Consider the following 24,760-nt stretch of genomic DNA (forward strand, 5'->3'; position numbering starts at 1 on the left):
CTCCCAGCTGTTGCTGTTGTGCCCTTTACCATCATTTCTTGTGAATGTGTCGCCTGAGATATAAGCGTGTAATTTAAACCACTTTTCTCAGTTGCTCGTGAACTTAGTCCGACTCCGGATCACCGAGAAAGGAATTGCAAAGATGTCACTCGGTTTACTTCTAATCCGTCGCGGCTTACTTTTCGCCATCGTTCTAAGTAAAGTATAGTCCCAATTTTATTTACAGTGTTTTGTTTTCTTTTTTTCTTTTTTTTCGCTAAAGTTATGGGCGTTATCCCCTGATTTGCCAGGATTTAATACATTTTCATACAGGAACAAATCGTAAAAGGTAGGGAAAAAATTATTCACCGTCGATGAAAGTAGTTGGATAAACCTGAATTAAGAGAACACGAGAAAGTTCTTCAATAATATTTTTGATTTCTGGCATTCTATAGGACAAATAGTGTTAAATTCTGACCAATAATTTCTTTAGCGTGGGGGCAGTATCCTGCTGTGGAAGCTGATGACTACTTCAACGTTATTGAAAGGCTTCACGAAAATCTCCTAGCATCTTACAACAAACAAATTCGTCCTGTAATAGATCATACCAAGGCGATCAAACTTGAAGCCGGTCTGACGCTCACCAACTTTGATTTCGTAAATTTTCTATTCACATTTTAAAGTTTTAAGTATACGTTGCTTCCATTTCCATTTGGGATTGCAGGATGAATTAGAATCGAAGTTTTCAGCAAAAGGATTCTTTTATATGGTAATTCAGCAACCCAATCAAAGCATTTTTTTTAAGCCTAATTTTTTTAAAGTGTACCCTCAGCAATGGAAAGATCCCCGTTTTATGTGGTCTCCTGCAGATTACGAGGGTTTAAAAAGCATCCATTTGCCTAGCGAAAAAGTATGGAAACCGGATCTTGAGGTAAGTTTTCAATCGTAGTACATCAAGAGGGGGAAATATAACTTTTATTATTAAGGTTTACAATTCATACGGATCGCTATCAAATGATCGCAGTTTTGCTTCCAATGATGTGTTAATAACTTCCGATGGCAGTGTTTATTTCGTCCCCATAAGCACGTTAGATTCGATCTGCATTCCTGATGCGACTTTGTATCCATTCGATAGCGTAACATGTACGACAAGTATTGGCTCATGGACGCATAACGCACTTGAAATCGACATGAACACAAGAAATAATGCAACCACGGTATAATGAACATAAAAATAATATCCACGTTTGCCTGTCCTTTAGACTACATAGATTGCATTGTTATACAGGTGGATGTTAAAGATCTAATAAGCCGAAGGATGTCTCAGTGGAAATTGATGTCGACAAATGTATCCATAGAAGTCAAAGTATACGAGTGCTGTCCCGAACCCTATGCAAGTTTGAGGTTAAGCTTTACAATCCAGAGATCGTTGTCGGCGTCTTCGGCTGTTATTACGCCGACTGTCGGTATTTCTAGGCATCCCTTATGTTTCTATTACACAAAGTTGCTTTTCTTTTTTTTTCTTTAATCAATTTTTGCACATTAGTAATCGCGATCCTCACCCTGGCAACTTTCTTCATACCTCCCGCGGTTGGTGCTAAGCTTGTCGTTGGAGTATTAAATGTGGTTGTGCACTGCGTTTTCTTGTTATACTTGAAAACGATATTGCCTTCTGGAAGTATCAATACGCCCGTCATTGGTAAATTGTTTTCCAAGAATTAAGGTTTACAAGTATCATACTTACTAAAGTGGATTTTGGTTGGAATAGTCTCCTTTTATAGTGGATCATTGGTTACAGCTATGGTTTCCATTTTATTTACCATTTTGTCTCTACGCTGGACTCGATTTCCAAAATTAATTCCACCGCCGACTATGATTCAGAACTGCTTAACTGGCCGAATCGGCATTATGCTTGGCGTTGAACATAAGGTTATTTTTCTATATTACTAATTTCTGTGTTAAAAAAATTGACGCAGCTATCATTATACAGTATTCTGGCAACCGTTTTGCACAAAAGGAGCTTATCGAGAAAAATTCTCAGCAGTTTGTTTCAAGTGATTCGGAATCTCGGGATGGCGAGATTCAACTGGAATGGCTCAGCGTTTGTTTAGCGCTGGATCGCATCATGGTATTCGTCTATTGCACTTTTTTGGCTGTCTTGATTTCAAGTTTCCTGTGTTGAATTAACACATTTCTGGGGGCTTCTACATCCATGTCCTTACTGTCCCATAATATCTTCCATTGACGCTTTTACTTTACATTTAGGCTATAGCACCATTCAAAATCAACAATACCCTAACCAGCTTAAGTTTTGGGACAGATACTGTAGTTGGAAGGACAAAGTTATAATTATCAAATTATGTTAGCTCTTTATTTTGGCAATACACACAGATTGAATCTAAACTTCAAAGAAAAACATTTGTAATTGACACGATAGAACCGATAGGCTCGCTTCTAACAAACTTCCCGATAAGGATTCTATCAAAAGTAATTTCCTCATCATTTCATCTCAACCGATCCACGTTTTTGTGAGATTTCTTCCGATAGATGACGCCATTTTAAAATAAACGAAAATAAAGTATTGTTACCACATCAACTTTATTTTTTTCTTGTTTATGTTAAGTTTAAAAAAAGTAAAAAGGCCAATTGAAAAATAAACTTTATTGGCCAAAAATGGAAAAGTGGGAAGGGAATTGCCTTCCCACTTTTTTTCAAAATCTGCGAAATACGACATCTCATAGAATTCCACAAAAATCACACGGAATAATCTAAATTGAACGTTGATTTCGACCAAGTTGTTGGTTTTCTCGTTAAACCACCTGTTAAAATAAAAACAAAGTGACTGCCCTTTTTTAAACTTAGTTTAGGGGGTTTTCTGATTCCAAGTGTTTGCTACTCTGGATCCGTTTCATCCAAAAATCAATTAATTGAGTGGAAAACTAATATTTTATTCGGAATTAGCTTCTCATTTCGGTTGCAATAGGTTAAGTTTTATTAAATTCCAAGTCAAAATTCTAAGCCGAATTTTTATACAGATGTCTCGCACACGTTGTAAGTAACAAAATAACGTTGGTTTGAATATTTATATATTTAGCCAGATTTCATATGGCATTTTTGTACGTGAGCGAAGGCGCGAGCGCGAGCGAGAGCGCGCTCACTTTTTTGCGAGCGAGAGCTGAGCTACGCTCACGTTTCAGCACTGAGCAGAAAGCTCTGAGCGCGCTCTCAAATCAGTGAGCTACTCCCAACTCTGCAATGAACACAACCATTTATTAACCATTAAAAATTATTTTTAAAACTATAATTTATAATATTTTTAAAATATAAAAAAAAAACAATAACGCCACTGGGTGTCGGCCTTCAAGATTTATGTTAAAATATAAAAAAAAAAAAACAATAAAAATAGACTTAAATCTTGCTCCACAAATTAAGTCCCAAACTTAGCACAAACAAATTAAGTCCCAAAGTTAAAAAAAAAAAAAAAATTGGGAAAAGATCGATTGAAAACACTATAAACAAATCGATCTTTTGCTTTCAACGATAATTTGTGCAACAAGGTCTCTGAGAAGGCGTCTTAACCATGTCTTAACTCTTAACGTGCAGACGATAAATACGTCAATGCTAAAGGATAGGGCCTTCCAAAGAATCGATTCTTTTCCGGTCTTTTAACGATTCCATACTTCACCGTCTAGCCAACACATACTTAACATTTAATCCCTGAGAGATTTACTTTGGCAAAGATGGAAGGCTATGCCGTTCTTATTGAGCCCCAAAATGTTTATTGTTTCCCCAGGGGTTCCAGCCGGGTTTTGATTGGCTGAAAATTTTTGTGCGTGAACAGGGGAGTTGTTCGTTTTCATTTATTTTTTATCTGATTCGCCGTATTCAACTTCGTTCCAATGGGTTGTTTCTAAATATGTAGGTTTGTTTGTTAATTTTATACATTTTTTTAATCGAAATTCAAATTTCGGTCGTGAAAGTCGGGTTCTGATTGGTTGGTGGCAGGTTGGTGGATTTAGGGACCCTCCTGTGCCGCGGGTTTTCGTTTTTTGGGTGAAATTTTATTACAGTTGGATTCTCCATGTAAAACTCTATGGAATAGGGTTTTTTTTTTATGAAAGGTTGGTTTGTTAATTTTTAATTTGTGTTTGTTTAGAAACGACGAGGGCGGCTGTCGTTTGTCGTTGGTTTTTATGCTGTCATGGAGAGAAGCGGAAAATGTCAGGTTTTTCGACGGTTCAGCCCACGCACCCCACATAAATCTCGAAAGCCGACACCCAGTGGCGTTATCCGTAAACAGTTTACGTGTTACTACGTAATATTACTATAAAATATATAATAAGTATTATTCCTACATATTACTTCCTATATATTATATATATCCCTTTATATTTACATCCTATATATCCTGTATACTACGTATAATATGTATTAATAACTTAACGTTATCCGTAAAAATATAAATATGAAATAGACAAATTTTACAGAAATGGATAGTCCTCATCAGGACGTATCCATTTTTGTTAAATTATCGCTTTAAAAGGATCTACTTGAGTGGTAAACCGATTGGCTATTTTTTGTGTAGGTTGGTGTGTGTGTGTTTGACGGGTCTCAGGGAATTTCCTGCCCCAATAAAAATTATAATCAGGAAAACAATTGTTTAAAAATTTATAAAAATTGCCGAAATGGATGGCTCTTGATAATCTCTATCCATTTTTGTAAAATAATTCCTTAAAAAGTAATTACTCGAATGGTAAACCGATTAGCCATTTTTATGACAGGTCGGTGCCGTTTACTGGGTAACGGGTAATCCCCTCCTCCCAGTCATACATGAAATTAAAAAAATTATTATCGGGGAAACTACAAGCCCGAAATCAATAAATTTTACAGAAATAGATAGCTCTCCGTGAGGAAATATCCATTTCTGTAAAAGTTATGAAAAATGTTCACAAACAAAAAGTTTAAGACAAGAATTTTTTTGGAGTTTTTGCGCTCTATAGATATACTGGACCTAATAGATGTAAGTCAAAAATTTCATTCTTTTTCAAACTTTTTTGTTTGGATTTTTTGATTTGATGAAGTCATCATTAATGCAAATGAAGGCACAGCTGTATTAAATGTCCCCATTGGCCTTCAGCTTCATGTAACAAACTTATTGACTTGCTTCCATTATCGATGCATTGGCGGCCGAAGATACAAGCTATGACGAAGGAATAAGTGGATAACGTAACCACCTGTTTGAGTCGACGAAGAACAAAAGAATAAAAAAGAAATAGCTTCTTTTAAAGCTGTTGGCGTATTCATGAATACCTGAGTATAAACCAATGGAATCGAAACCCAGTCGTAACTCCATAAAATGCCGCATTTGGAACGAAATTCCAGCAATTCCTATTGGAATCCAAGAGGTAAAATCATCATTTTGAATTAACGGTAATATCATAACACCTTCATGATGAGCTGGGCTCCATACGAGTCGATAATGCGTCCACGAGCTTGGGCCTCTCGAAGTCGATGTGAGAACCAAAGTCCAGGTAGCCAATACAAGTTCACATCAGATTGCACTGCCTTATAGGTTTTCATTTCGGCATAGGTCATAAAACCTGCAGTGTTTTAACAAAATGCCAATTGTCGAACAGATTTTATTTTGCCAATTTTTGAAAATGAATTTGCTAACAGCACCTGCATTGACAACATCCTCAAGAGATTTAAGGCGAGACCGCACTGACTCTGAAATTGATCTGAAGACAAGGACAGCCATCAGGTTACAGTTCTGCATGAGCGTTTTCCGTAGAAGCTTCGACTCGTTGTCACATCCGGGAATATACATTGCGATTGTTAGCATTAATCTAAACACGAAACATGAAAGGGAGGTCGATCAACTGGTATACTCATATTAGAAGTAAAACCTGTCAGGCCATGGTAAAGCCATACATTGCTGCCACCATCTTGTTGCTTTTACAAGTTGACAATTTGAATTCAAAGAGGAAAAACACAGCAACATCATTTGATAAACAAAAATATTAATTAGAGCTCTTTGCTGCTAATGTTTGGACGAAAATACCTATAATAGTGACGTAAAAACCCAGAATAAATGAAAGGGGAATCATATTCAGGTATCTGTCACAATAGCGAACCACCTGTTCAAATAGACTACAACATGGGGTGGCCAGTGTAAAACCAAATTTCAGTCCAAGGTTACAATGCCTACATACGTTTATGAAGAAAAAGAATATCCTTTTTTGTTCGTCGTCGAGAGCCTGTAAAGAATCAAGCGTAACATTTTGGATATGAACATAAATAATCTAATATATTGAATTGCATATTACCTGACGATAGATGATGCTAACGATGCCAAAAGGGACGAGAAAACATATTAGTTCCTTGTAACAAGCTTGTATAAAGATCCACGCCATCTCCACAAAAGAGGAAATGAAGCTGCCCGACAAATCTAATCAGATGGCTTCTTTTTTAGATTCATATAGCAAAGTCGAAATGAGCAACTGGATTGTGTGAAACTCCACCGGAGAAACGGACAAACGAGTGGAAACCGAAGCACATCAATCGTCGCACTAGACTGGCCAGAATAGTACTATAACGAAACGGAATGTTTGGCGGCATGTGCAATGTCGTTGACAAGTTATATAACAACAAAACGATGCGAACGTTTTAGCAGATGGACAGAGAGTGCTACTGCAGCTGTTAGTCGACGACTATGTCACGAGATATATACCTCAGTCCGGGTGACCTATTTATACCAATATTTCTGTCATTGTCATCCTATACAGCCATTCAGTTTATTTGAAACAGAATTTTATGGCAGCTAGATTTATATTTTCACGGTAATAAAAAGTTAGCGTTATGGTATTTAATAACGATGTGTATTTTCAGGGAGGAGAGCGGATCTAAGAAACGTGACTTAGGCTACACTTCTTTCTGAGAAACTTTCGACCATAAAAAAAACATACACATTTCTAATTGTTTTTTAAGTAGCAGGAGCAGCGGCCGGAAGAGGATTGTACATTGAAATAACAGCTAAAACAAACAAAGCGTTTAGCGGGATACCAATCAGTCCGCACGTAAGTAGAATCGAATCAAATGTCATGTGGGCACTGTCTATCACTTATAGTGGCAGTTGGCAATATCTGGAAGATTTTCACACATGTAAACAATGTATTTATCCTTGCTGAATGCGTATTGAATTCAAAATCTATTTCAGTTAAAAATGACATTCAAGTTGAAAATTTTAGCATGCCCCACGTTCCGCCCCCTCTTTTTTTTAATCAGCGTGCAGAGTAGCATAGAAGTTAACGAAACAATTACTGCTAGAGTTATAGCTTTTATCCTCTTTAGGTGAAAGGCGTAACGAATACAAAAATTCCTTGGAAAGGCTGTTGATTGAAATCGTAGCATTAACATTCTGGCGTACGGTAGCCATCATTCGACAGATCATCCTTCGTTTGTGTTGGATCGCATATTTTTGATCGTGCAGAAAAACTCACTTGATCAAGAATATCTGCTTCAACATGCTCTTCATCGTCCACAGAAAAGTTCTCCACGTTTGACGATACTACTGTCACGGAGGAAGACGGTTGCAATATGTTCAAAAGATCGTGAGCGGTGGTGTAAGCCGAGATTTCATTAGAACTCTTTGACGGTGGACTACGTCGAAGGGCTTCTCGAGAAAATGATGAAGATAATGGCAGCCAACCTGATTCTTGGCTAGTTTGTGCCACTGCCAACACAGAAGATCCAGCAGCCGATAATCTGGCCGCAAAGAGGTCCTGGGATATCTCGACTGTGAAATGTGAAGCTTTCGGGGGGCTTACAGGTGCAAGCGTAGCAGGAGGGATATGGACAGAGGGATCAGCACGAGTAGAAAACTCAGAGATTTTCTGGGTTGCTACGACTTTACAACCATACTTCTCTAATTCGGTCTCTGTCAGTTTTTTAAGGACAACTGCACATCTTAAAGAAGGCGCTGGTTGCAACTTTTTCGGTGAAATCTGGCCTTTGGAGCGCGTCACAATTACAGTAGATGCAGTCGATGAAGCACCAGTAGTTTTCGTCGGTAACGTGGTTACGCTGGTTAAAACTTCCGGTGACTTCGACAACTGTTCAGCAGCTTTTGTCGTATCTGCTGGCGGCTCCAATCTTGCAGTATTCACTTTCGTCGAACCACTCTATTAATAAAATGTTAAATTTAAAGTTGGATTTTAAATTATAAACAATGTGTTGCGCAAAAATGAAAGGTTTCAACCATTGCGGGATTCTGTCAAAACTTCTATCTAGTTTGACGGTGAGCCAACAATAGTTATGCGTGTTTCCCCGTAACTGACCAAAGCAAAAATACTTTGGACTAATGTATCATAAGCAAACACATATTAGTTTTAGATGCGCCATTATACTTTTTCCTTGGGTAGAGAGTTGCCCGGCTGGGGAGAAAAAGTTACCGGTAGTGGGATGATAGGCTGTCGAAAGAGTTGTCGTTTGGGCTTCTTGGACTGCAAAAAATGTAAAAATATTCCATTCTACCCAAATAGAAAGCGCGACTAGGTCAATTACCGGAGTTGCCTTTTTTCCGGCCCTAAGGCTGGATGCTTAGGGAGTGTATCTTCGTCCGAATCTTTGGTTATCCTAGTGTTTTCTAAAAAGCGAAATGAAACGAAACTAAGAACCACTCCTCCAATGTAACAACTTATTCAACGATGTTACTACTTTTGGAGGAGATGTGTCTTGAACTTCTTCTATCGTTGGCTCCGCCTAAATGCCCTGAAAGACAAGCAACCGCGTTAAACACCCTCAGTAATTATTCTACTATAAGTACTCCAATTCACTTTCAGCAACAGCTCCACGTTTAAATTTGGAAATAATCTCTTTATCAAGATGGTACAGCGAAAGATTTTTAAACAAGGTTCGAAGAAAACGGTTCCTAGCCGATTCCCACGAACGGTTGTATTCTAATGAATTATAAACATTTTTAATAAATTGCTCCAAAAGTACATAATTAAAATACCTTACCATGTAAAACCTTATCCTGGATGTCCACCCAGAGAAGTTTTCCGCGTATTTCTTCAAATCTTTCATTTTTGACGATGTAGCTAATAATAAGCTTGTCTTCTTTGAGCGTGTACGGTCTTGGCCTGAAAACAGAACTAAATTATTAGTAATGCTTTTATTGCAGTTGAAGGACAAGTAGTCGTACGCAGATTTTCTGGTTTTCGTATAAGATGTAGGAGGCCAATCATTTTCGTCGGAACTGTTATCCAGTTCACTTGACGAGGACAAATTTCTCGCACGAAGTTTACGAATAACATTTTCGTCGAGGGAATACTCTTCAGATTCAAGGTTTTTAACAATAACATCATGAAACCTTATTTTAATAGCTTTCCAGTCTCGTTCTACGGATTAAAAACGATTAATAAACCAAAACCAATGAAAAATTACTATTTGGTATAACAACTTACGTTTGAAAATTTGTTTCTGCATATCCATCCACAGCTTCCTTCCCGACACTTCCGTAAATCGCTTGTGCATGATTATGTATTCAAGAATGCATTTGTCTATTTCCACAGTGAATTTCCTAAAAATTTAAGAGTTTCTATTAAAGAAAATAGCTATGGAATCAAGATAATCTGCTACTTTTTATTAGCTTACCCAACATCATTTTCTTTTGTTTTTCTCCCTTTAGTTGAAGACACAATTGATGTGACAGAATCGCAATTGTCCATGTCGTCGGAAGAAAGATCGCTTTCGTCTACTACGATCTTTGGGAGTGCCAAACCTGCAGGAGTCGATACCTAGATAATGACACCGGGAATTATGTTTTTAATGTAGAAAAGAGGGAAAAAGGTACGTAAAAAAGTTTTACAAGATCGTTCGCATCCTTTTCTGAACACGAAATATCACCAGCCGCCGAGACGTCATTTTGACTTTGTTTGTGTGAAGTAGCGTATGTTTCTGACTGATTTGTGGTAAAACTTTAAAATAATGATTAGCCAAAACAATACGCCAGATTGTCCTCATCACCTTCTGTGTTTTTCTCGGTAGAGAAGTACAAGAGTCATCACTGGATGAACAACGACTGAAAAGGTTGCGCTCATTATCCGTTAAACACTTGTAATTGTCGAGGTTGGGAAGAATATGTTGTTGAAATCGATTCCGTAAAGATCGAGACGAGTGCGTCGGAAACTCCTAAAAAGAAACAAAAAGTAAATACAACACTTTAACACACAAGGTATTTTTGCTCTTTCCATCATGCAAAACTTACACGATGAACTATTTTCCAAGTAGTGTTCCCTTCTACTTTATCGTGCAAATTTTTTGACAACAGAAATTTTAAAATGGATAAGTCTTCTTCTATCGAGTATTCGTTACTTTCCCTGAAAAAAAAATTATCAAACGAATAAATAGTCTCGGAGTTTATCATATAATAAATATTATTGCAACAAACTTGTTGTCTGAACAGGAGCCTTTAATTAATTCAGTAGAAGATTCCAAATCTGATAATTTTCTGTCTTTCCGACGATACTTTTTTGTTACAGAATCCCAGGAATCATTTCCTTTCATAATACTGTTGATGTTGATCGAGCCATCATAGGGTGATGTGCCCATTCTAGATAAAAATTTTGTAAAAAAAAAAAAAAAAAAACAAAAACTGGTTATTTCGGGGTACTCAGCAATTTTTGTGTGGTGAAATAACAAATTACCGGAAGTCTTCCAAATCAAGAAGATCTCCACATTTAAGACACGCTTCCACATATTCCGCTTTAAATACGTCTGATTCAATATCTGCGATGTCACCAACCACTTCAGGAAACACTAGTTCTATGGCATGGCAACTTGTAGGTGTTTCTCCAAGAAATCCTCCGCATTTCTATTAAAACACATCTTTACATAAAGAGGTATTCACTATGATAGAATAAGCTAAAATGAGATGCACATGAAAAGCTTTTCTAAATACCTCTATTTGTTCTTTTAACTTTTCGTACTTCTCTCCCAATTCAACACTGTTTTCAAAAAGACGAAATCGATTTCGTTGCATGTAAAATTCAATTACGTCACCGTTTGACTCCTTCCGAAATAGGTTACTAAGTAACATATTCATGGTATTGGGGGTTAGAGGCATGCTTTCTTCTATATCAACATTATCGACCCCCCCAAGGAGGAAGGTTTTTCTCAACTGAAAAGTGACGGGAAAATATGAAACAGTTTAGGTGGATGTAGTTACAGAAAACTCTCAGAGACATTTTTTTTTTTACCTTATTCAATGGCACTTCCTTTTTTAAGCCGCCATCTGCTTTATTTCTGATCGTTTCTTTCGGATTATTTTCAGAAATTTCTTCCATTGAACAAATAGGGTAAAGAACCGTTTCTTGATCAACTACTGCCATTACAGTTTCAGTTGTCGACGTCCTCTTACGTATGGGACTTCGATTACCTATCTGAAATTTCCGTACATAAAATTAATAGGAACGGAAAGCCATCATCTAGAGTATTACCTGAATGGTTTTTTTCGGCGAGCATGAAGAAGAACTGTCACTAGTGACGGTACGATTGAATAGGTTGCGTTCGCTATTAGTCAGACCCTTGTATTTGCTGAGGTTGGGGAAAATAAAACGTCGAAATCGGTTATGCAAAGAGTGATAGGAGTGATTTGGAAATTCCTGCAAAGGAAGTGAAAGAGCAAACAATTCATTTTGATACTATTATCAATACTCTCCATTAAGTTTCTGAACATACTCTGTGAACTATTTTCCATGTAGTGTTTCCTCCTACTTTTTCATACAAGTTGTTTGCCAGCAAGAATTTTAAAATTGCCAAATCTTCTTCAATAGAGTATTCTACACGGCGACTTCTATAACAAATAAATTCTTAGATTCTAGCACACTACTGAATTTCAAGAATATCTCAACAAACTTTTTTCCAGCAACATTGCTTCTCAGTGTTTCAGGAGATTTTTTTAGCTGGGGACCAAAATCCGGTAATTTTCTACCTTTCTCAGGACTTGGCAAAAAAAAAAACAATTCAAGAATAAATTATTTAAAACAAATTATATAATGAATAAATCTTACCTTGTTCTCAATACAGAATCCCAAGAATCATGACCTTTCATAATCATGTTTATGTTTATGGAACTGTAGGGAGACTTGCCAAGCCTATAACATATAGTGTTACCTTTAGATGAAATGTTCTAAAATATTGGATTTACCTAAAATCTTCCAGATCAAGAAGCTCGCCACACTTGATGCATTCATCTATATATTCAGTTTTGAATACATCCGAATCAACTTCATCAATGTTATCAATGTGTTCAGGAAAAACAAGTTCTATTGAGTGACAACCGATAGGTTCTTCCCCAAAATATCCACCACATTTCTATGTTATGAAAGCTAATCAAGTTAAAAAACTAAAAACAAGATCAGAATACAATTCCAAACCTCAATCTGGTGTTTTAACTTATTTAGCTTGTTTTCCAATTCTCCATTGTTTTGACTGTGACTTAACCTTCTCCTTCTAAAAAAGAATTCGATTGCATCACCATTAGATTCCTTCCGGAATAGGTTGCTAAGTATCATTGCGAGGAAATTTTCATCCCCCATTTCTATATCATTAGCCATTCAAAAATGAATCGTTTTTTCCCTGATGAAATGGTGCAGATTTAAACACAATACAAACACTAGTTTGGATCGTTTGTTGCACAGCGATATCAACGTGATTTCCTTCAAAAAAAATAAAACATGCACCTATGAAGCTAACGCAACGTTGCGAGCTCGATTAATCAAGTTTCCGGACGAGCGATCGGCCCATCACCCCGATTGGCTGTTATCGGGGTTACCGCCACGTCCCGAAAAAAGTCAATCGGGGACGATCGGGTGACTAATTTTGTAAACCGAGGCGGGGCGGGATAAAAATCATGGGATAGCCTCGGCAGACCCACCCCGAAACCTGAAAAACCTACCGCTTAGATCGTGGCCGAACCGTAACGGTGGGCAATGGCGTGGGGCATGGCTAGTACGTGCGCAGCCCATCAGCCAGCTACTTGGCTTATTGATGGGTAGAGCACACCCCGAGACAAATGAATAAATCGTGATAATTATTTGGCGCCATGAAAGCCGTCATTTAAAAAAGGGTGGTGGTGCTTACCCACAAAAAAACAACCAAACCCACTTAGCTTGAGAAGTAGTTTACTGGTTTGCACCAAAATGTTTTTTTTTTTTTTTTTTTTTTTTTTTTAGCGAACCGTAGGGTAAGGGTAACGCAAAATTAGCGAACCGTAGGGTAAGGGTAACAAAAATTAGCAAACCGAGGACGAACCCTGATGACCATTCCACTGCTGGATTCGGCCAATGATAAACGTTTTTTGCAAAACCTTATGGCATTTCTAGATAATGCCCACCAAAAACAAATCACTGCAGTACGTGGATCCTCGTAACTGGCGTTCTATGTGCATTCATGTAAAATATTTTCTTCACTCTAACGTGTGTCTTCGCGCACTTCCCACTGCTGTTAAAGACGAAAATCTGACTTGTGCTATTTATTAATCTTTTGTTAAATTTTATTTAAAGCAAGTAAATGCAAACCTATACGCAAAGCGTGACTCCGCATAGAAATATGTTTTCTCTGTGTTGCAGTATCTGTAGGGCCATCAGTTATCAGTTGCTCATAGATGTCTTAGGTTGTGGATCTGGGAAATCAACTTTGCTTCTTGGACCACTGGGCCCCGAACCAAGTTCACACTCACCTTTTTAGAACACCAGATACGGTCGCAATTATGAGGATAGAAAAAAAAAAAAAAAAAATGAATACTTGTTATTTAATGTTGTGGCGAATGATTTACACTTCATATTACCCGTAACAATTTCGTATTCACATCCTTCAGCGCTGTTACCCCAGTCCCCAAGAAAATTTAACCAGTTCAAATTTCCTTCGTAGCTTTGGAATGTGATTAGATTAAATACTGTATTTGGGATCAAAGCATAAAAACACATGATTTGTTGTGCTTACCTAATGTTGCTCGGCAACCACGGAATGAGAATAAGGTTATCCCATGTTGTCCAAGCGATTCCTATATATATCCATAAGACAATTCAATAAAGAGAAATAAAGTCGAACGTTATTTGAAATTCGATATGTTATAATTATTATCATGTATTCTTTCCTTCATCGGTGAAGTCCTGGAGAGGTAAACCCGGGACGTAGGTATGCACGTCTGGTGTTAAAGCGTAGAAGGTTAACAGGTAAACTTGGAAAGCAAAGCTGTTATTAACCGGTAAATTTCGACAAACCTGGTGATCCCCAAAGACCATGCGAGCCATTTGCACTGTACACCACCGGATGAGTTCCCATTAGCTCAACGGTAGGCGGATATTGCGGTTCATATCTCGCATCCTTTTCGTAAGGACTGTCGTCATAATCCGGGTCAACCTGCATTTAAAGTTGGTTTATTCTTTCCCGCTTTTGGGTATGGCGACATGAAAACTATTATGGGTTTAAGCAACATCTCGTACCGCAGACCGAACTTCTTCTCCAACAAAGAACTGAAAATTTTTTGTAGTCTCATTCCATTCATAATAAGCGCCAAAGCTGTGAACGTTAAGGTGAATCATATACGGCTGTCCGTTCTTTTTGGAAGATACAAAGATAGAAATTTTAAAGATTATTTAGTAACAAGACTAGAACTTATCAATAGACGTACTCTAAAACGCAAAGCATTGTGTTCCCAGTCTCCTACATGATTTCCAAGATTTTTTTCTGCTCCAGCACAGCTCCCATTAATTGGAACGCCTGAGATGCCGTCAATGAGTAGAAATAGCCACAAAGTTCAAAGATTTCGTAACAAGTTAAATCTTACTACACAATTTTTTTTCCCGCTAGGACACCGAATAAATAAATGCAAATACGCTACCGACACATGCATCCTTCCCACGATTATACGGGTAAAAGGCAAAATAAGAAACGTCAAGCGTTTTAAATGCATCGTCGTATTCACGGTATATTGTGTAGGTTGGTACTCCACCATTCTCAATCGCCTGACCGAAAAACATGCCCAGGTTGTAACAAGAGGGGCAATCTAGAACGACAAAGAAGGGTCATGTTCAGAAAAATTGCAGCAAAATTTTATTTTTTTAATGTCTTATTCAAACGTACCTAAAGGTTCACGCGTTTGCATGTGTAACGTTAAACTCGCTTCACCGCCTATAATATTTTCGGGGGTTACATAGTCCTGGATAATTACACTTTGGTTATCTTGGACGGTGACTTCCGGTAAAAAAATTCGACTGAACTCGGTAGAAATTTTTCTTCGCTGTGTAGCCAAACCAAAGGGGACCAGGATCGAATAAGTTCTTCGACTACACATATGGAGACATAGTTAAACGTACTTGTGATTATAACAGGGAATTAAATTATATATACGTATATATAAAAAAAAGGGTATTTAAATTCTTTACATGAATACCTTCGGGTGTAATTGCTGTGGCAGGGGTTGACATCAATCCACAAATGGCGACAAATACATAAAGTCTCCATTTCCGCACATGTTCCGTTTGTTGATGCATTATGTACTAACAAGGTGAATGTGTTCGGATTGAAAGCCCCAATTTCACTTACCAAACACTACCCAAAGTGGGAAGACCTAGTTAAAAACTTTCAAAAAAACAAAACAAGTATCAGATAACATCTATGTTGATTGTTTAAGAAAAGTACACACCTAATCTACTGTGCTGAACCTCTGTTTTGTCTGTTTCATTATATTGATATCAAACAAAATAAACAATACTGTCTCAATGCAAAAACAGATCATACAATACGTACATTCTGACGTCAAACCTACCTGAACGCTTGAAGTCGAAGTGACTATTTACCTATGTCAATATTTTACTATGGATTACACTATCTGCAGAGATCGAATTTAAGACGATATATGACGACGTTACAAATGTCTTCAAGTATTTGTATATTGCCTGATATCGCCTCTTCAACTATTCATACGTTTTTAAACATTACATTTAAACATTGATGCTAGTCCGAAAAACCTTTTAATTAAGTAAAATGCTTAGTCTTCAAATACCCGTAGCTGCTGTAAATCGACGTAGTAATAATCAACGAACTATCGAAAAAATTTCAAATAAAAATTTCGAACAAGAATAAAGAATCAATTAGAAAATAGAAAGAAAAAAAATCTATTTTCTAAAATAGAATTAGAAATTTCTAAATTCGTCGAATAAAACTTGGTATGGCTCTATCCGGTATTCTTATTTTTTCGAGCACTGATTCCACTGTTAGCCGAGTATCAAATTTTCGAATATGCAATGCAATATGCATATGCAAGTTCGAAGAATAATTTTTTTTTCCCTTTGCGTTTTTAAGCAAATAAGGCTTTATCCCTGTTTTCTATGGTTCACCGCCTAAAAATAGTCAATTTGGGGTGATCCAGCAGACTGTTTTGCAAGTTGAAGGTTGGGTTAACAAATTTTGCCGGATAGCCCAAAATTTACTAGTTATGGGGGTGAACTTTAGGGCACCCGGGCTTCAGCAAATCAGTGTCGAGCTCCGACTGCACAAACACAATTAAACATTCTAAATTTTTGTTAGAAATTTACTGGAAATTCGTGAATAAGTGAAAATCAGAGCTCAAAAAGAATCAGAACAACGAACAGAAAAACACTAGATTTATCCGACAAATAAAGAACAAATTTATGATTCTTTATTCTTAAATGAAATTTTTATTTCGAGTTAATTTTATTCGGTAGAACACTGATTTGATTCGACAATATTTGGCTATTACCGTCATTTTATTGTAGATCATTTCTGTAAACGTCAAAAGGACAACGCTTAACCATCAGGATTTTTCTTGACGGAAGATTTCTGTTAATATCGCCATCTGAGCAAGAAAACGCGGATTTAAAACTCAATCAGTAAAAGAATACACAAGTTATGGAAAATACTAAACTTACATTTTCAAAACTTTGTCTCGTCCACCAGAAACAACTCGCTGCGAGTCAGGGCTCCAATCAACTGCAAATACTTCATCTCCGTGTCCAGGCAAATCCAAATGTAATTTCTTTGTCTTTAGGTTCCAAACTGTTAAAACAAACAAGCTAATCAAATCTTCTATACAAAAATTGGGAGGAAAAATAATAATAATAACAATAACAATAATAATACTAATAATAATAATAAAATAAAATTCAGCCAGCAAAAACCTTTCAAAGTAGAATCAGCGCTTCCCGCTTACAAGTAGGCGGGAATCCGCGGACCAGGCAATTTGATAAACGGCTTGTACATGACCCCTAAGGGTAGTTATGAATGTACCAGTTCGCCCATCCCAGATTTTGATGGATTTGTCAAAGGATGCGGATGCAATAAGTCTAGAATCAGGAGAAAACTTAACGTCATTTACCAACTGCTGGTGACCGGTCATCCGTGCTAAAAAGTGAAGAGAAACAAACGAAACATAACAACAGGGTTTTTCCATCAAGCAATATCACAAAAACATACCTATATGCTTTTTATCTGATTCAGGATTCCACAAAAATAACGTAAAATCATCCGAGCCAGACACTAAACGTTCGGGTCCGATTTGTTGTACTTGCTTGTATCGGTCCAGAGCTTTATTCTGGGCTTCTTCAGGTGACAAGATTCTCTGTGGACGTCCTACTTCTGCTGGTTCGAAAGCTCCGGTACGCAGAACATAATCAGTACTCAAGGCTAAAGTGTTAACCCAATGGGCATGCCCTTGTAGCGTCCTGCATAATATTCCGTCTTCAGATCGCCACACTTTTACTGTTCGATCCTATATCATTACAAATGGGTTAAAGAAATTGGCATTTTCGGTTGATTTTGATACTGAAGTATTTAAACTACCTGTGACGCAGAATAGATGAGTCCTGTTCCTCCCCATCTTATACATGACACCCCTTGTTGGTGACCAGCAAGATTGATTAAACATGTGCCAATTACCACATCCCAAATCCTTATGTCTCCGTCTTTAGAAGAGCTCGCCAACTTCCTGCAATGTGGGTTCAGATGAAATGGTTCCCAAACAAGCCATGTCACCCACTGTTTATGGCCAACTAGTGGTTTGCCTTTCTGTGTTCCAGTTGCAGAATCCCACAATCGAATTTCACCAGTTTTGCATGCTGATGCTAAAGTTTGTCCATTGGGAGACCAAGCTGTACAGAGAACCCAATGTTTGTGCCCTAGAAAATGTTAGCTTTAGTCTGCTGCCTTGTTGTAACTACTGATTTAAATTTTCACAACATTTTATATGCTAACCTTTGCATGTGAATAATGGACTTTCAGTATTCAGGTCCCAAAATCTAACAGTTGTATCACCTGAGCCACTAGCCAATTGTTTTCCATCTGGACTGAAGCTTACCGAGATTACAGCTTCTGAATGACCTGGTAATGAGCTGAAACACAGATATATTTAGATGTAAATTCTAAATTATCTTAGAATGAATTCTGAAACACACCTGGTACATCTGGTTACTGCTCGTACTTGAAAAACAGCTTGTGGTTGGTATATAATTTCCAAAACCTTTTCACTGTCTAGCACTGCATTTTTTAATGCAGAAGCAAGATTGCTTGTAACTTCTACATCTTTGACAAAAAATGTATACGGCGTAGGTTCACTGTCGTTTTTCGCAATAAATGCATTGCAAATTAACTGCAAATTCTCGGCAGTTATATTCAAAGGCAAATCTATCGGAGACTCTAGTAGTTCACCACTCTCCGATTTGAACTGTGCAAGGACATGAGCAATCTCATCTTTCTCATCGGATTCTGACAACTTTCTTTTGGAAACCCTGGAAACCAGAATATTTAATTTTAATTGAAAATATTGCTTGCCAACTACGCGAAGTCAAAAAATAACATTGTTAGATTTACATTGTTAACTACTCACATTTTAGCCGATTCGGTAAGTGACACACGTGTTAACAGACGACAGGAGCACATAAAATGCGAAAGCAAAACGTGGAAGGTTTTCCGACTACAATGTGGAACTCAATACAGAGCCATTTTTTCAGTTCAAATTTATCATAATCTAATGCAACCTAATAAGTTTCTGTGATTCCATTCGATTAGTTGTGAAGATGGATTTGTTCAGTTTTATTAATGAATCTGAAGAAAAACGTTTACTTTGTTTTCTGTTGTTATTATAGATCGTTAGATCAGATGAAATTACGTAGCTATACACGGTACTCGGTACACGCGAATCAGAAGTACAGTTTCTTCCCCCCTTTTCACAATTAAAATTTACAGTAAAGATAGCTTAGCGTGAAAAGACAATTGCAAATAAGTATTATGGTATTAAAATTCCTTTCGTAAGATGATTTTAGTCAATAAGATGCAGATACAGCGGTTGAACAAAAAACAAATTAATAGTAATACCCATTATATTCGCCAAATTTCGGTAATTTATTTGTCAAGTGGTTCAACACAACAACTTACACAGGCCTTACATGGTCTTTAGGCTAGTGTTTTTCCTTTTTCTTGACAATAGATTTTTTAAATACTTTCTTTTTGGTTTTCTTCGGTTCGGGTTCAACCTTTTCTGGTTCTGTCTCCTCTTTATCCTGTTGTCCAAGTAATTCACCTTCAAGGGTATCTAGTTCATTCATATACTGCTCTTCCAGTGCATCGCCTTCGTCTTCACTGCTTTCATCGGCGAGTTTCTTTTCCTTCGAAGTTTTTAACAAGTTTTCTGGATTTTCTGATTCATCTTCTTCAACGTCTGATATTTCCGCTTTTCTAGAACTTTTTGAAGTTCTGGCAACCGTAATAAGTTTTTCTTCAATTTCGGTATCAGACATATCTTCATCTTCTTGTTCTTGGATATTTTCAGGTGTTTCGAAGTCTTCAATCGCAGCGTCTAAATCCGTGCGTTGGTACTTTTCGTCGGGAATCTTTTTAACTTCGCCACTAGGATACACAGCAACTTTCCAGCCCGGTGCAAGTGTGCTTAGATCGTCAATGAGTGGTTCAGTATGTTTCTTTGAAATTGGCAATGACACTGTATCTCGAGTGGCTAAAAAAATTAAAAAGAAGTAAACATTTGTTGACCGGCAGGTGAGCTACATTACCAACATACCAAAACTGACGTAGATAGGTACAGTCCACGGGTGGTTGCCGAAACGAATACATAAGCTACGGACATTTGCATATTTGCCGGGGAAATGTTTTTGCATACTCTGATAGACTGCCATGATATTCTCAACTATTTCCTTTTCCGTCTGATTCGACAGCCCAATCTGCATTTGTGTACTTGTACCATTATTAGACATAGGCATCATACTTGTAGACAAAGCTCGATTCATTTCCATTAAAAGATCCTCAGCTTCCAGGTCAACTGGCACTGGTAGCCTTGAAGGGAAAAAGAGTTAATTAATAATTGAACTGTCTATTTAATACCTGTATATAATAACAGATGAAATAGGTAGTATGTTACATACTTGCCAGCTTGATAAAAAGCTTTACCAAGATATCTTGGGACAAATTTTGCAATCCTTTTGTCAACCAACACAACATCAAATCGTTTGGCAAATTTACCTCTTGCCTCAAATGGTTTAAACTCAACTCTCAACTGCCGTAAAGGCATAACCTAGTAGATTTACAAATGTAATTAGTTCTTCAAAGTTACAGGGAGTAATTGATAATTATTTGTAGTATAAAAATACCTCGGTAATAAAGGAGACATTTTTACTGTCAAGAAGTTCTTGATAATTTTGGGTAGTAGGTTCATGATCTACCTTCCATCCTTTCTCCAAATCCTTCACAATCAAACAAATGTCACAATCTCCATCCAAAAATGGGTTTGGGAGCTTACTGAAATAAAAGTAAATATATTAATCTGCTGTATTAACATATTTTCTTAATGAATTTTCTTTACTAACACCCTCAGGGGTTGTGCATCAGAACTTGAAATCTTTATTGCGGAGACAAGAAGATTGATAGGATGTGGGTCATCTTCAAAAAGCTGCCCACTTTTTGTTTTTTGGAGTGTGCAAGACCATGCTTTGAATGCTGCAATCACAGCTGCCTCAACCTAGAAATGTTGATAATATTGAAACTACTAGGAAGTGGACTATATTTCCTTACCGAAGATGTCAGTAATTCGCATTTTGAATTTTTGATGGATCAAGGGTGATAACACTCTTTGGTGGGGCAGGGGATACATTTTTGTAGCTTTTTTCGGAGAACACTGATTGGTTTCTTTTTTTTGGCAGCAAGATGTACGCTAGTTCCTTTTTGAATGGTGGGCACCGGAGATTTCTTCACATTGGAATGCTTTTTTGTGTATTTGTCACGGGTTTCTGCGACTTTTTAACTTTGACACCCATGATAACCAGTGAATTATGCCCGAAAAAACGAAGTGGGAGATCCACGTGCTTCTATGAAAAACCAGCGGTCGATGGCGTCTGCGAAACAGTGCCGGTTGCCGCCTTAGTCTTTTTATACCCCTGTGGCCTGTCCCTGTCGTAACTCGTAATGTAACGTGTAAGTCTAATAAAAAGTATAAGGATGGGTGACTTCTAAAAAATTATATCAAATTGATATGAAACTGATTTCAATTTAAATTTTGTAAATTTTGTCATATAACAGAAAGGTTTTTCAATAAATGGCAACGATGCACGTCAAAAACTTTTGTTCATTTTTCGTCTGCGTTTGTTTAGTACAATCGGATCAAGAATTCATCTTATTGTTTTTTTACTCCGTATATTGTAAGAATTTTTGTTTTTATTTTCGCGTTTGTGGCACCCATAACGTATTCGTTTACTTTCAGGGAAATATATGTATGACTTTATGTTGTCTTCTAAATAATGGAATCAGATAGAAAGGACAGTTTCACGTTACAATGCCAAACCGAAGCGTTTTCTGCCAGACGGGAATCGATATTTGGAAATTTACCGGTTGTAGAGCTGGCCCAAAAAGAAGTATATTCGCTGCCTTCGTCGGCAGTTTGCAACAGTCTGACAGAAGAAGAGGCTTCAGTAAATGATGATGTAACATCATATAAGGGAGAAGAAAGTATGTTCAAAAGGCCCATGCCAAAACTTAAAAAATCATCACATGCACCAAGGAGATGTCAATATCTTAACAAAACAATTACTCCTGATCACAAAAGAAACCCACATAAATGGGTAAAGTACAGTTTGGCCACAACCTCTGATGTCACTGATAAGTCAAATACCGCAGCTGCTCTCTCATTTCTGAAAGACTTGGAAAAAAGAAAGCACAGCCTTGAAGATGAAATTCCAGAACCTGTGGATACTGGGAAGATTGTGTTCAAGAAGCCCAGAACTTGTGAAAAAAGGTCAGAAAAAAGTAAAACATACAGAGATGGGAAATTGTGTATGCCAGCCTTTGAATTTGGAACCAAGAGAGCAAAAGAAAACAAGAAAGAAACAAGAATGAAAGGTGAAAACTCATCACAGAAAGCAAAAGTTCAAAGCTGTCTCAGCCACTTAGAAGAAGAAGGTGATGACAATGGTAATGATGATGGTAACAGTGATGACAAAAAAGTGTAGATATTTGAGATTGTATTATCACTATAAAGAATAGTTGAGTGTGATTGTGGATATTGAGGATTGAGATCTGTGACATGTCCCACAGTTTTGTGAGCGCTGTTTCTTTGATGAAGATAAGCACCAGTAAATAATATTGCAGAGCGTATTCAGTAATTGCCAGGAAAAGAAACATTACTCCTCTAGAGAAAAAAAACAAACATAAAAACTCGTTTTTTAAATGTAACATTGGGAATAGTAAAATTCAAGAAGAAAACGACTACGTGTATTATTTTCAAGTCTCTTTATGTAGACATGAGATGTTATCATTTGAAATGGTTGTAACTGTTGCTTTCGGAAAACAAATAAAACCTTTTTTAAAATTGCATTGCTTATTGATTTTCAGTTTATCACTTATTCCACTTAGCTATCCACTATAACATTAAATATCGATAAAATTGGGAAATACGTATAGTTTTAGAGTTGGAAAGAATTCTTTAACAAAAGCAAGATAAAAACGCTCCACGTTACGGTGTCATGCGCCTGTCTACCGGTTTTCTCAGCAATTTTGTGTAACAGATAGTTCATCCAAGAGTCAATCATAGACACTTTAAACACACACACAGTTATACAATACAGCCTGTTACGTGATAAACACTTAATCAGATTATACACCGACCGAGATATTATATCTCTTCAAATTCTTTTCTCAAAGATGCTACATCACTTTACGGAACGTGAATGAAAAGATTCCGCCATGCATGATTCATCAAGCCGTTTTTGAAGCGTGACTAATTTTCTAGTGATATCCACCAAGTCAGAGCCGCTCACGTCCAAGTAGACGAATAGCATTCAGCTTCATTATATTTCGTGCCAGTTTGTTATATACATTGAAAAAATAAAATAAAATAAGCGTCGTTGGCTACTTGGCTTCGCTTTCCACCATATTGCTCGCTGTGCTCTACGCTGATGCGCAGTGTGTCGGCACATTTGCAATCGCGTTAGCCGGCGCCGTTTTAATGATGTGTCACTGCACGCCGTGAAGCTCTGTACATTTATCAGCAACGACGGCTACGTTGGGCGGTCATTTTACGGTTTCCGGATCCATAGTCCAACAAATGCACAAGAAGCAAACGCGGTCGGGCGGATCTATATGGCTGCTCTCTGGTACAGTACATCGTAGCGCGATTTTAACTGCGCCTCCTAAAACCCCTCTTCTTTTTGCACTGAGACGGAATCTAGCGGAACATAATGTATTGCATGCGTATAGCCCGCCTCCGCAAAACAAGTCTTCCCAGCGGCACCTTCGGTCCAAGTCAAAGACGACGAACGTGTAAAAGGAGTATAAAGGGCAGTCCGGTTTCCTATTTCCAGCTGTGGCTAGATAGTAATTTACTATTACAAAATATACATTTGCTTTTCATGTGTACACATTACACACCCATCCTCACCCCTGCTCCATTTTCTTTTCTCTTTTAAACCTTGGGCCAATGGCACATTATTATTGTTGAGCTTTGTGTTGAGCAGCAGGGGGATCTGTTGGACTACCCACAGTTACAATGAAAACGTCCGTATTACGGCTATAATTCGCGATTTAAACGCAATAACCTTGGAATAATAATGAACTGATAAAACATTTAAATTTTTGCAAATGATGGCGCCTACCAAAACGTTCTAAAGCCGTCCGACCTAGAGAGGCATTGCGTTAACGTGTAAAAGATACGCGAACGACGCAAAAACGTATAAGGTTGGTTAAATTGATAGGTGACGTGGATTCTTTAGAGGGCACATGCAATGTCATATATTAGTATAACAATCTGGACGGAACAAATTTTGAGTTGCTTTTTAGCCGGAGTGAGTTGGGCGTTGGAAAATGTACAGTAGCAAAAAAGGAGCAAAAGATTGCTTACACATATGTTTATAAGCATGGTGCATGACTAAATATATACGCATATAGGAAATGGATAGTTATGTTAAAAGCTGAGTGTCGAAATCATTAGACTTGTATATGTGCGCCGTTCTTCGTGTTTGTTTCTCGCGTGGGTTATCGCTATCAAATTTGTGTAGTCTTCTCTAGATATAGAAAAAGGAAATCGAGTCTAGTCATGTCTCTGTGTCTCGCGGCTATAGCTGTAAATCATTTAAGCATATATTTTTAAGTACCACCCTCCCCCCCACCCAAAAAAGAAAAAAAGAAATATCGAAACAACTTGATTGATGATCAATCCTAGAAATCCGACCTCTCTTTCGCGGTTTAGCGTTACACTTCGTGG

The 24,760-nt window shown here is 37.4% G+C and overlaps 6 protein-coding genes and 1 pseudogene across 8 annotated transcripts; 2 read left to right on the top strand and 5 right to left on the bottom strand.

The window, feature by feature from the left end:
* The first annotated feature begins 36 nt into the window (after positions 1 to 36).
* Positions 37 to 2,382, top strand: LOC123470390 (neuronal acetylcholine receptor subunit alpha-4-like). Its single transcript, XM_045170635.1, has 9 exons — positions 37 to 197; positions 473 to 636; positions 704 to 748; positions 812 to 910; positions 966 to 1,196; positions 1,268 to 1,445; positions 1,526 to 1,678; positions 1,748 to 1,908; positions 1,970 to 2,382. The coding sequence occupies exons 1-9, from the start codon at positions 143 to 145 to the stop codon at positions 2,159 to 2,161; spliced, it is 1,278 nt and encodes a 425-aa protein (XP_045026570.1). The 5' UTR covers positions 37 to 142; the 3' UTR covers positions 2,162 to 2,382.
* A 2,657-nt stretch (positions 2,383 to 5,039) lies between these two features.
* Positions 5,040 to 6,392, bottom strand: LOC123470430 (bestrophin-2-like). The gene is made up of 7 exons (XM_045170691.1): positions 6,306 to 6,392; positions 6,041 to 6,236; positions 5,886 to 5,931; positions 5,659 to 5,825; positions 5,425 to 5,579; positions 5,290 to 5,367; positions 5,040 to 5,213 (listed from the first exon to the last, which is right to left on the bottom strand). The coding sequence occupies exons 1-7, from the start codon at positions 6,390 to 6,392 to the stop codon at positions 5,067 to 5,069; spliced, it is 876 nt and encodes a 291-aa protein (XP_045026626.1). The 3' UTR covers positions 5,040 to 5,066.
* A 446-nt stretch (positions 6,393 to 6,838) lies between these two features.
* Positions 6,839 to 12,744, bottom strand: LOC116919652. Of its 3 annotated transcripts, none has more exons than XM_045170630.1 (22): positions 12,417 to 12,744; positions 12,188 to 12,354; positions 12,051 to 12,134; positions 11,896 to 11,982; positions 11,719 to 11,833; positions 11,478 to 11,642; positions 11,238 to 11,420; positions 10,940 to 11,158; positions 10,686 to 10,852; positions 10,430 to 10,591; positions 10,247 to 10,358; positions 10,006 to 10,170; positions 9,848 to 9,940; positions 9,634 to 9,776; positions 9,444 to 9,559; positions 9,182 to 9,377; positions 8,998 to 9,119; positions 8,814 to 8,936; positions 8,692 to 8,748; positions 8,542 to 8,623; positions 8,430 to 8,480; positions 6,839 to 8,159 (listed from the first exon to the last, which is right to left on the bottom strand). In XM_045170630.1, the coding sequence occupies exons 1-22, from the start codon at positions 12,594 to 12,596 to the stop codon at positions 8,141 to 8,143; spliced, it is 2,808 nt and encodes a 935-aa protein (XP_045026565.1). In that variant the 5' UTR covers positions 12,597 to 12,744; the 3' UTR covers positions 6,839 to 8,140. The 3 variants fall into 3 exon arrangements, with proteins under 3 accessions (XP_045026565.1, XP_045026566.1, XP_045026567.1); XM_045170631.1 differs by having other exon boundaries at positions 8,695 to 8,748; positions 12,417 to 12,743; XM_045170632.1 differs by having other exon boundaries at positions 8,385 to 8,480; positions 12,417 to 12,743.
* A 754-nt stretch (positions 12,745 to 13,498) lies between these two features.
* Positions 13,499 to 15,579, bottom strand: LOC116935543 (putative vacuolar protein sorting-associated protein TDA6). Its single transcript, XM_032942836.2, has 10 exons — positions 15,437 to 15,579; positions 15,127 to 15,329; positions 14,885 to 15,049; positions 14,675 to 14,763; positions 14,487 to 14,600; positions 14,265 to 14,403; positions 14,138 to 14,188; positions 13,984 to 14,044; positions 13,829 to 13,911; positions 13,499 to 13,720 (listed from the first exon to the last, which is right to left on the bottom strand). Exons 1-10 carry the CDS (start codon positions 15,505 to 15,507, stop codon positions 13,632 to 13,634), a joined length of 1,065 nt encoding a protein of 354 aa, XP_032798727.2. The 5' UTR covers positions 15,508 to 15,579; the 3' UTR covers positions 13,499 to 13,631.
* Positions 15,580 to 16,680: 1,101 nt separating this feature from the next.
* On the bottom strand, positions 16,681 to 19,046 carry LOC123470389 (notchless protein homolog 1-like). Its single transcript, XM_045170634.1, is given in 9 exon segments — positions 16,681 to 16,861; positions 16,935 to 17,061; positions 17,184 to 17,208; positions 17,210 to 17,406; positions 17,479 to 17,773; positions 17,845 to 18,179; positions 18,256 to 18,392; positions 18,456 to 18,788; positions 18,887 to 19,046. Coding segments are annotated over 9 exon segments (1,515 nt in total). The 5' UTR covers positions 18,940 to 19,046; the 3' UTR covers positions 16,681 to 16,848.
* Positions 19,047 to 19,382: 336 nt separating this feature from the next.
* LOC123470388 lies at positions 19,383 to 21,338 on the bottom strand (annotated as a pseudogene).
* Positions 21,339 to 21,581: 243 nt separating this feature from the next.
* Positions 21,582 to 22,873, top strand: LOC116919650 (protein TSSC4). Its single transcript, XM_032925664.2, has 2 exons — positions 21,582 to 21,704; positions 21,767 to 22,873. Exon 2 carries the CDS (start codon positions 21,804 to 21,806, stop codon positions 22,509 to 22,511), a length of 708 nt encoding a protein of 235 aa, XP_032781555.2. The 5' UTR covers positions 21,582 to 21,704; positions 21,767 to 21,803; the 3' UTR covers positions 22,512 to 22,873.
* Positions 22,874 to 24,760: the final 1,887 nt, after the last annotated feature.

The sequence above is a fragment of the Daphnia magna genome, linkage group LG3 (genome assembly GCF_020631705.1).
Source record: "Daphnia magna isolate NIES linkage group LG3, ASM2063170v1.1, whole genome shotgun sequence".
NCBI classification, from domain to species: domain Eukaryota; kingdom Metazoa; phylum Arthropoda; class Branchiopoda; order Diplostraca; family Daphniidae; genus Daphnia; species Daphnia magna.